This window comes from Nematolebias whitei, chromosome 2 (genome assembly GCF_014905685.2).
Source record: "Nematolebias whitei isolate Nwh7 chromosome 2, NemWhi1, whole genome shotgun sequence".
In the NCBI taxonomy this organism is placed as follows: Eukaryota; Metazoa; Chordata; class Actinopteri; order Cyprinodontiformes; family Rivulidae; genus Nematolebias; species Nematolebias whitei.
In genome coordinates, this window is record NC_056499.1 from 36678255 (window position 1) to 36690060 (window position 11806).

At 39.2% G+C, this 11806-nt stretch overlaps 1 protein-coding gene across 1 annotated transcript in view; it reads left to right on the forward strand.

Annotated features, from left to right (window-relative positions):
• Nucleotides 1–11476, forward strand: part of LOC119424037 (mortality factor 4-like protein 1) — a 20801-nt gene extending 9325 nt beyond the window's left edge. Inside the window, exons 8-12 of the mRNA XM_037691497.1 lie at nucleotides 500–601; nucleotides 4403–4491; nucleotides 4941–5113; nucleotides 9960–10044; nucleotides 11149–11476. Coding sequence (XP_037547425.1) covers nucleotides 500–601; nucleotides 4403–4491; nucleotides 4941–5113; nucleotides 9960–10044; nucleotides 11149–11233 — 534 coding nt within the window. The 3' untranslated portion in view covers nucleotides 11234–11476. The remainder of the gene's footprint in view (nucleotides 1–499; nucleotides 602–4402; nucleotides 4492–4940; nucleotides 5114–9959; nucleotides 10045–11148) is intronic.
• The last annotated feature ends 330 nt before the right edge of the window (nucleotides 11477–11806 follow it).

An 11806-nucleotide genomic window follows, 5' to 3' on the forward strand; every position in this document is an offset into this window, starting at 1 on the left:
TATATATATATATATATATATATATATACATATATATATTATATGATATTTTATTTAGGTTAAAACCAAAGTGTTTAAATGACTGAAAGTTTTCTATAGATTGTCACTGGAACTCTTTATCCACTCAAAGTTGTTTGAGAAGTTAAAGGTTATTGTGCAAAAATATGATTAATATCTTCTGTGAACTACAAGAGGTTTCTGCTTGGGATGCTCTTTTTTTAATTCTAAAACATGTGCCTACTAAAATAAAATAAAAAGTGTTTGCTTCATATTAAAGCAAATTTAAAATACTAAATAATACTATTTAGAATAATATTTAAAATAATAGTTTGAGTTTAAAAGCTGGCTATAATTAACAATTTTATTTAGTTTAAATTATAGAAACTTGTTCTCACACAAGTACAATGGTTTTCATATGTGCTCTAAAGATGCACTGTGTGTGTGTGTGTGTGTGTGTGTGTGTGTGTGTGTGTGTGTGTGTGTGTGTGTGTGTGTGTAGGAGGAGATGTTCACCAACCGTGTGGAGGTGAAGGTGAAGATCCCTGAGGAGCTGAAACCCTGGCTGGTGGATGACTGGGATCTCATCACACGACAGAAACAGGTGTTAAGAAAAAAATCAAAACTTCCTGACAAACAAAAAATCCCAACAATGTACTGAGTTTCACCTCAGCTCTGAGTACCTGCTCAGAAAAAATGGCTCCACGTTGAACAAAATCTATCAGACCGCTTGTCCTGAGTCTGGTTCTGCTAAAGGTTTCTTCCTCATGAGGGAGTTTTTTCTTTCCACTGTCGCCTTCATGCTTGCTCAAGATGAGAGTTCTGCGATAGTTAAATTCAAAGTCATCTGCTCCTCAGATAAATAATGGTTAAATTATTATTTTTATATTTGATTGTTTCTGTTAACTTATTATTCATGTATATTAATGTTTCTGTTCAGTGCCCTGAGACAACTTCTGTTATGACTTGGCGCTTTATAAATAAACTGAAATGAGTTGAATTAAATCTTGTTCTTCAGACTGAAGAATGATCAGGTATTAGTGGAGCTGATTAGCAGCGTCTGGATCCTACAGAAGCCGTGGATAATGTTCTGCATTGTTCATTACTCAACCGATCTTAAGGTAGGCTAATAATCAGCATACTTATTTTACCCATAATTAAAAGGTGCACTTAATCAGAACAGGTGTTGTGGAGGGTTTATGATAGTCAAGCAAATGTTAATACTCTAACAAGTCTCCGAGCAGCCTTGAGGCCTCAATTAACAGTGCATAATCTTAAATCATAGACGTGATCAGAGGGCACTTTCAGAACAATCTGGTATGTGCAGGTCTCTAACAGCAGCCATTTTGATCATTCAGTATAAAAACAAGTTTTAGTTCAGATGTTTACATAGTGAGGATTTCAAAGTCTACACACCTTTGTTGAAATGACAGAATTCAGTGATTTAAAAAAAAATGACCTCACAAAATATAATTTCAAAACAGTTTCCAACTTTACTGTGACATATATGATGTGTCTAATCAACTGGAAAAATTACTGTTGTGGGAAAATATTACAAATGGGAAGATGCAATGGGGCAGCACGGTGACGTAGTTGGTAGAGCTGCTGCCTCTCAGTGAGCAGGTTACTCTGGTTCAAATCCTGGTCTGGGGGCCATTCTGGGTGAAGTTTGCATGTTCTCTCCGTGCATGCATGAGTTTTCTCCGGGTACTCCAGTTTCCTCCCACAGACCAAAAACATGCATGTTAGGCTGATTGCTAACTCTAAATTGTCTCTGGGTGTGAGTGATAGAGTGAATGGTTGTTTGTCTCTGTGTGTCCCTGTGATGGACTGGAGACCTGTCCAGGGTGTACCCCACCTCCCACACAGTGATGGCTGGGCATGGGCACCAGTGACACCCCCGTAACCCAAAATAGATGAAGCAGTTAAAAATAATGGACAGACGGATGATGCAATGAGTTGATTGAATAAACGTGGACACCCTTAAATTAATACTTGTTGGAAGCACCTTCTGATTGAACACCAGCTTCAATTTTCTCAGGGAGTTTTTTAGCAACTAAACCTTGGCTTGATAATGTTTGTCTATTCTTTCATGCCAAAGTGTTTAAAATATGTTAGACTGAAGGGCACCTCATTAACATTGCTCTTCAAGTCACAGCATTTCTATTAGATTTAGGTCTAAACTCTAGTTAGGCCATTTCAGAACTTTAATTTTCTTCTGCTGAAGACATTATTTTGTTTGTTTGGATGTATTTATTTTTTTTTTTTTTCTCTCTTTGGCTTTTAACTCGGACTAAGATGTGGCTTTTACCAATTTTAATTAATTAATTTTTTTTAACATTTTTTTACTGTTTGCTATTTTTCTGATTTTAGCAGTTCATTACTTTTACAGTTTCAATTGATTTCATGGTCTTTATGTTTGTGTTATGTGTTAACAAGTGTACAGCACTTTCACCTATAGTGTTGTTTTTAAAACACTTTATAAATAAAGTTGAATTGTATTATTGTATTGTATACTTGAGGTCATACTTTTGAAAAAAAATAATAATAATTAATAAAAAAAAAAAAAAAAAAAAAATATATATATATATATATATATATATATACACACACACGTTTCTTCTTAAGGTCTAGACTGCTGAAGAGTTTGGGTCAAAATAAACAGGTATTTAAAGCCGTTCATAATTCCACCCTCCTTGGCTAACACTGCAGTTCCAGCTGAAAAAAAAAAAAAAAAATCAATCCCACAGCATGATGCTGCCACCACCATGTATCGTAGTGGGTTATGGTGTTCTTCTGGTTGATCACTGTCTTTTCTGAATTAAAGAGGCCTTTCAGAATTGTGTCCAAAAAAGCTCAACTTCAAATTAATCAGATTACTACACTTTCCAGCAAACATTTAGGAAAACTTGATAGTTTACTAAATTTAACCAAGAAGCTGCTCTACCCCACAGTCTCTGTCTTCCGACTCGTTCCTTTCAACAATGAGAACTCGGATGCTTCGTGAGCTCTCTGGATCTTTTGCAACAGGATGCAACTAAGTAAACACCAGAAAAATCCTGCAGGGACAAGTGAACGTTATTTCAGGTCGATCAAAGTCACTAATCGATGGCAGGAGGAGCAAAAGGAACGAAGGGTGTAAATAAATCAAAATATAGTTGCATTAGTTTCAGGGTGTGCACATTTACACATTTAGCTTATTGTATCTTTTTGAAACATTTTTAGATTTTCACCACAACAGGCTTTTTCTTCTTCTTCAGTTTAGTTGTGCAGGACATACATCGCAGTAAAGGTGTGGAAAAATGTGGAAATGATTCGTCAACATCTCTTTTTTTATACATCACAAAAACTTTTTGATAGTAGTGTTTAGACATTTTATAACAACTGTAGCTCTGATACCCAACAAAGTTCAGTCAGGTCATCTGGACAGGTTCTTGTTTTTGCTGAAAGTTTCATCCTTCATCCAAAGGACTTCATCAGTACAAGGAGCCACAAACAAACTCAGTCCCACAAGCAGCACACTCACATATTGACCAACAAGTTTGTTGATGATAAGATGGTTTCTGGGGCCCGCCCTCTCCCCCTTCGACTCCTGTGAGGAAGCCATAGCCAAAGTGGTTGAAAACAACAAAGTTCATGCTCAATAATCCAGGTAAAAAAATCCAACAAAGTCCAGTGGATGAAAGATGAAACCTCTCAACAACAACAAATAAAAGAAACTGTCCGGATGACCTGACTGACCTTTGTTGTATTTTTTACCTGGATTATTGAGCATGAACTTCGTACAGAGTCCGCAATACTGCAGACACTGCACCAATCCATCTGTCAATCTCACGCTCCATTCTTCCCTCAGTCGTGAACAAAACTCAGAGATACTTGAACTCCTCCTCTTGAGGCAGAACCTCACCCTCGACCTGAAGAGACTAATCACTCTTTTCTGACTCAGGACCATGGCCTCAGAGTTGGAGGTGCTGATTCTTATCCCAGTCGCTTCACACTCGGGTGAAAACCGCTCCAGTGAGAGCTGAAGATCACGGCAAGATGGCGCCAACAGGACCACATCATCTGCAAAGAGCAGAGATGGAATCCTGAGGCCACTGAACCAGACTCCTTCCGACCCCTGGCTCCACCGAGAAATCCTGTCCATAAAAGTTATGAACAGAATCTGTGACACTGACAACGAGCAGCCCTGGTGGAGTCCAACTCCCACCCTGAAGGGGTCTGACTTACCACTGGCAATGCGGAACAAACTCTCGCACCGCTTGTGATAATTAAGATAATTTCATAGAAGAACTTTTGAACATCCAGTTTACATGTGCTGTCAGTAAAAGGCACACTCACTGGAACATGTTACGTAACTTTTAAAATTTCTGGGTAGCTAACGTTGAGTTTGTGTTGCTTCCAGTTATTTCATTTGCCCGCCAAGAGGAGTGTGGAGATGGTCTTAGAGGAATACGCAAACTACAAGAAATCAAAAGGAAACTCCGACAACAAGTAAGATGTTTTCTGGCTGTCATTGTAAAGAAAATGTTGGTGTGTTGCAGTCAAGTTCAGCTTCACTGCATGTGATCCCCTCATTACAGCACCTGCCACTTAATGTGTTTTCCACATTAGTGTCTTCTGTTTCCCCCTGTGGAAACATTTATGGGCAGTTTGATGCTCTTTGGAGCATTTTACACAATATGAGGCTTTCTGTAATTACCCATTGTACAAAATGGTGTTTTAATGAAAATATTACAAAGAATTGTTTGAGTTGAGCTGAAAATAATGTTTATATTTGTATCGCTGTCTTTTTTTATTAATCTTTATTAGACCCACTTTTGTCTAGTTGCTTTTATTTTGAGCAAATAAGCACTTGGATAATTGAGTTTAAAGTCAGGAACACAGACGGTTTTCAAAGGACTTCAGAAGTCAGTTTTCAGACACGTGTCTTATCGGCTCAGGGAGTACGCTGTGAACGAAGTGGTGGCTGGGATCCGGGAGTACTTCAACGTCATGTTGGGCACTCAGCTGCTGTACAAGTTTGAGAGGCCGCAGTATGCTGAGATCCTGGCTGAACGCCCGGATCTGCCCATGTCTCAGGTGTACGGAGCCCCACACCTGCTGCGCCTGTTTGGTAAGGGCCTACCTGTGAAAAGCACTGGAATAGTTTCATAAGCACACGAGTATACTGTGACGGTCCCAGTTCTATAAGATTAGGTGTTTTTTAGTTTTTCGACAGTTTTCAAGGTTCAATGTGACTTTATTGTCATTCGCATTACATGTGGTACATGAGATGGAATGAAATCGTGTACTCAAGGTCCCAGTTACACCCAAAAAGAGCAAAAATATAAAGTATAAAAACAAAACAGTATACATTGATCTAAGGTATACACTAAACAATAATAATGTAATATAATATGGCGTATTAAACAGCAGCCTGAACATACATTTCAGTGTTTCCCCTAGATAACTTGCCATAACCTGCAGTTTTTGAGCACGGGGTGGGGGTGGGGGGGTGGGGGGGGTTCATCATGAAGGAAAGGGCAGCGTGAGCGCTGCCTTTAGCTTTTTAGCTTTCGTGCCTGTATTGTAGTCTAGCGTTACGCCAGTGCTACCGTGTGTGTGTGTGTGGTGGGGGTGGGGGGTGCACGCAGTTCGGTTCGGTAGGCGTGGCGCTCGGTCCTGTTAAGGGGGCGGGGCGCTCTGCTTCTATAATGGTAGGGTTACAGAAACATCAAGCCTGGTATGAACCAAAAATACTGAATGAGTCCTGATCAAAATGCAGGTGTAGAATCTGTCATCCAGGACTTGGTACATCCAAAACAAGATTAAAAACTGAACAACTGGACTTATGTTCTGTTGTCGAAGGCATTTTGCTTCTCATCCGGGAAACTTTATCAATTTAAAAAAGTCTGGAGGGTGAGTTTTTAGTGCCTTCTGTTTGACTCTCACCGCTGCAACTCAAAACTTTCTGTCATCAGAAATCTACGCCATGTCCCCATGAGGTCAGAAGGGAAGGAAAAGGAACACGTCAGTAAAGTTCTCCAAAGCTGTAAAATATCCTAAATAAGTACATATTAAAAATATCCTAATAGGGTTTTTGTCAAGTCAGTGAGGAAATAATAAAAAACAAATACATAAATAAACAAACAACAGGGAAAAGAACAAACAACAAAAACATTGTCATTCCACATGTTGCTAAAGTATCTGAGAAACTGATTTTCTCCCATCACAACATCCTGGTGCATTTCAAACCTAACAGAACCCTCAGACAGAGGCTGGTCCATTCTAAGGACAGAACCTCTGGGTGGTGTTTGCAGATCAGTGAAGCGAGGAATGTTCAGAGCTCTTTATTGGAGAAACTAAACAGCAGATGCGTGGCTCAACACCAGAGAGCTAACTCTTCAGGACAAGACTCAGCAGTCCACCTACACCTCAAGGATAATCTTTTGAGGACCAAAACTTTCATATTTTGGACAGAGAAGACAATTGATTTGAGAGGGGGTGACAGAATAATTTACATCTAACAAGAAAAGATGATTTTATACAGAGGAGGTCTCAGATTTCAGCTTTCAAAAACCTACAATGCAGCAATAGGCCTCATTCCCAGTCAGTTTCCATCTAACTCTCACCTTCATTGTGCAACTAAAACATCACAGTCAAGCAAACAAAGCCTGACGACTCTCTCCGTTGTGCGATGTGTGTGGTTTTAATGCACCTTCGAGTACGTAACAAGGCCTCATGCAGGTTTATAAAGCTTGGAACTCCACACAGTCCAGACAGTATTTCAAGTGAATCTCCTGGATGGAGAGCGAAACTTCTTCAGCTACAGAAAAGAAGCTCACTTGTTTTGTTTTGATTTAAAACTTTTTAATTCAAGCAGTGCCAAAATAAATCTCAAACTAGAAACAAAAGTTTGTCCTTGGAAATAAAAAGGTATTCCACAAGTTGCTGAGTAGTTTGTTGGTTATCGTTAATGTGCTCCAAATTTATTGACAAAATCAGCCAGGAATCTGCATTTCTTTGCAGAAGGAATAAAGATAATTCACAGCAAATCAAAAAAATATTTTAGTACGAGAGGAAAAAATAATTTAGAAAAATTTGATTAAAATCATTATGGATTTTTATTTCTCATTTCTTTCACACTAAATTATTGTTGTGCTATCCAACAGGAAACATTGGGGTGAAACTCCTAGTACCATATTTTCCACTGTACACGTTGCACCGCCCTATAAGTCGCATCAGTCCAAATTGTCGAATAAAGTGGAAAAATCCATAAATATGTCACTTCGTCATATACGTCACATCTATTATGCATCACTGTTGACGCATCGCGTTTGTTACGTGTCACCGCTGACAACCCGAAAATGTGGGCCGAACCGGGAAATGTGGGCCAATGTTGTGCCAAAAATCAATTGGCTGCCAAATGACGGCCGCGGGAGCGTGTACGGGAGGACTTTAACAAGAAGTTAACAAGATTAGCACTTAAAAACAATTATTTGTTTGCTCAAAATTATAGTAAATGTGTGTCTCAGTCTAACTTTTTCTTAATAAATGCACTTTGGTGGTCAAATCAGCTATTTACCTATTACATAAAGAAAATAACCTTCACATCAATGTGAAGAAGACAAAGGAGATGATTGTGGACTTCAGAAGGAACAAAAACACCTACACCCCCCTGAACATAAGAGTTTATGCGGTGGAAGTGGTCTCCAGCTACAAGTACTTGGGTGTGCACCTAAATGACGACCTCATCTGGAGCAACAACACCACCAGCCTGATCAAGAAAGTTCATCAGAGACTCTACTTCCTCAGACGGCTGAGATGAGCTGGTTTGGGAAGCTCAGTCCTCACCTCCTTCTACAGGTGTGCAGTGGAGAGCATCCTGTGCTCCAGCATCAACGTGTGGCATGGAGGCTGCACAGCTGCAGAAAGAAAAGCTTTGCAGAGAGTTGTGAAGGCTGCACAGAAGATGTTGGAGTCAGTCTCCCCACCATCACAGACATCTACACCTCTAGATGCAGGAAGAGGGCCACCTGCATCATGAAGGACCCCACTCACCCAGCACAGACACTTTTTGCCTCACTCCCCTCAGGAAGGAGGTTGAGGAGCATTAAGTGTAGAACCACTAGACTGAGGAACAGCTTCTACCCTGAGGCTGTTAGACTCATGAATCTCTAACCAGAATAATCACTGTGAAAAATCACATCATGTTGCTGCTGATCTGTTTCATGTTGATGTGTTCTGGTGTGCTCAACTGCTCACACAGACTCATGTTCATGTTTGTGCTGCTGTTCGACGTAATGTTTTTATGTTATTAGTGTTTAGTGTATATTTAGTCAATGTTTTTCTTAGTTCGTATCTTAGATGTTATTACCGTTTTTCTTTTACATTTTATTGTTGGATGTACCTGGGACCCTGTGTACATAATTTCGCTCCACCACATGTACCACATGAGGTGCTAATGGCAATAAAGAAACTCTGACTCTGACATAACACAAGAGCATGCCATACTGCTCGAGTACCATCTAGCGGCTGAAACTGGTAGTGTTCAATATTTTCAGTCAGAATGAATGAAAACAGTCGTATCTCAGCCAAAAATTGGTTTATAAATATGGGAAGAAATCCATAAATATGTTGCTTCGGCGTATAAGTTGCAGGGCGTGCAAATTATGCAAAAAATATTTTTCACCCTATAAGTCATAGGAATTGTAGGGTGAAAAATATTGTACTTGTCTTTTTTTTTTTTTTTTTTAACAAAATTTAATTTGAACATGTGTTGCTAAAGTGAATTCAATTCAAAATTCAATTCAAAAATACTTTATTAATCCCAAAGGGAAATTAAATGTTGTAACTCATTATCCTCGTTTCATTGAGAGATGTTATAGATGCTGATGGCTGTAGACAGGAAGTATCTCTTGTAAAGGTCCGTCCCACAGCGGATCTGAAGAAACTGGCTGTAGATGCTGTATGATCCGTCCACCCAGACTCGGCTGGCCTCTCAGTTCCCCCAGACTGCAGGACTACCTGAATGCCGGGCAGAATGCCAGGCAGAACTCCTCCCAGAGCGATAGTCACTCCTCTCAGCAGCCTGCCAAGCTCCTCGCCGCTGCGGACAGCTGGCTGCAGGTGCCGGTGGATGATCCCAGTCCCTCCGCTGTCACGAGCTGCGTTTCCTGCCATTTCCAGGATCTCAGTGGTCGGGCACTCGAGCACAGCTGGCAGTTAGACAGGAATGCATCTACTGTGCCTCCTTTTCAACTCATTTGAGATTTGGGGCTGCAGCTGAGATATTATTTGAGCTTTTGAGATGTTAATCAGCTGCTCCCAGTTGTTAAAGTCACCTTGATGTTATGGTTGCGCATCATAACAAATGTCTAAAACTAAAAAAAGTTTCAGTAAAAATCCTTCCAGCTGCACAGCATCTGATACCAGAGGAAACAATCATTCAAAAATGTGATTTACATCCAGAAAAAAAAAGGAAAAAGCAAAATCTCAGTACGAATGTAACAGAGCTACTCCAACATGCAGCCACCCCGATCGGCGCAATTCTATAACCTCATTGTGTGAGATGTGTTGCTGCCATACGATTCAGAATTACTTTTTATCTTTTGACTTAATATGGTATACAATTTTAATTCAAATTTAGGGTATTTTTACTTTGTTCCATTTATTCAGATTTAAGATTATTCTTTTAATACATAAAGGTTCAACATCCAGTAACCGTTATTATTTTGTACATGCAGTAAACTTAATAAAATGAACTTTTTAAATTTTTAATCTTTACTGGAACTTCAGTTTTAAATGAAAGGTTCTGCATGATTACATATGCAAATACTGAAGAATGAAGATATTGAATGTTTTCTGATTATTGTTTTAGCAGTAGTTATTTTTATGAAACACTTTTAATCATTGTAGTATTGAATAATAAATTGTTTCTTTGTTTACTGGCATTCAAAGATGCTCTATTTCACCAACAGTTCGGATCGGAGCCATGCTGGCCTACACGTTACTCGATGAGAAGAGCCTGGCTCTGCTGCTCACTTACCTCCAAGATTTCCTCAAGTAAGCTCTGACTCCCAGCAACGCTCCAGAGACTTCATGTCATGTTTGACTGATTCTCAAATGACCCATTTCTTCTAGTAGACATTAGTGCAGCCATGCTTGTTGAAAACACTTTGAAACATAAGCCATGAGGTCGACATTGCTACTCGGGAACATGTTTTATTTTTTTTGCTCGGACTCTGCGCTTGTTGCTGTGCATTACTTAAGTGGCAGAGCCAGCATTTGGCTAGATAGATGCATTGAATGTCTATTTAAAATTATTTTATAGATCATTGACTACAGATGACATAAATTATTTGTAAACACTGAATAAAACCAGAGACCTGCCTTAAGTAAATGCATATTACCTGTCACCTTCGAGGTCAGAGTTTTAAACTAAGATGCTGAGAAACGAGAGTTAGAGCAGTTTTAAAAAGTATAATCTTGCAGGATCTCTTCTAATCCGTTAGCACTCAGAGTATATGTCGTTTGCTAAGTAAATGTTTGTAAATGTAAATTAATCTTCTTCTTACACCAAAGTTACTCATGGAGTTACTCAGGGTTCAGTGCTTGGCCCATTACTCTTTACTTTACATATGATTCCATGAGGTAAAGTTGTTAAACAGCATGGGATAAATTTTCATTATGTTGATGATACACAGTTATATTTGCCCACGAAGCCCAACGAATCCAATCAGTTATTTAGACCACAAGCATGTCTTAAAGACATATAAACATGGATGACCCTTAATTTTCTGCTTTTTAACTCGGACAAGACTGAGGTTTTGGTTTTTGGACCTGAGCATTTTAGAAATTAAGACTCAAAGCAGTCTGCTCCTAAGATAAATAATGTTATTCACTTATTTTTTATATGCCGTATATGAATGTTTCTGTACAGTGTCCTGAGATTACTTCTTTTGTGAATTGGCGCTATATAAATAAACTGAATTGAATTGCTTAAGTAAGCTAGCTGTAGTGGCCATCTTTAATGGGGTTAACTCTGAACATTCCCTACTCGCAAGCTCAGCTGACGTCTGCTCTGCAACTCTTTTTTTTTAAGCTGTCTGTAACATCCATTTCCACCTCGCTCCACAGTGACAGGCTGTATCACTGTTTTCTCTTCAGGTACCTAGTTAAGAATTCAGCCACCCTCTTCAGTGCCAGCGACTATGAGGTCGCACCCCCAGAGTACCACCGCAAAGCTGTGTGAGAGCTCTGAGCAACACGACGCTCTGAGCGAGAGGCATCTCGACCATGTCAGGCCACGAGAAATAAAAAGCACTTCTACACTTTGGAGTGCAGACCAGGATGGACGTTTTCACGTGAATTGAAGGGTTTCATCCCAAAAAGATCTTGGGGACTTGGCACAGCTGAAAAAATATTCTCTACCTTCTCAATTTTATATCACTTGGTTTGAAAGAACAAAATAATAGATTCTCTGTCATTTCAACAAGCAGCTTTATGGTGTTTGTTTTTGTGTTCCAGCTGAGGTGCTTGTTACTCTTGCATGTGTGTAATTATTAATGTTTCTTCTACCACATGAGGTGCAGTTTAATGCTGGATGACATGGTTAGCTGTCACTTAATAAAGGTTTTTGTATTTTGTGCATTTGTATCAATTTTAAAAAAAACATGTTTATACACATCCTTTTGTTCATCCTATTGTTCAAGTTTTTTTGTTAATAACTTGTTAACTATTTGTTCTTCATTTTTCTAAATGCCACTGACTAATGAATGAACACAGCGACTCCCTGCAGCCTAGGAGCTCATCAGACATCTGTAAA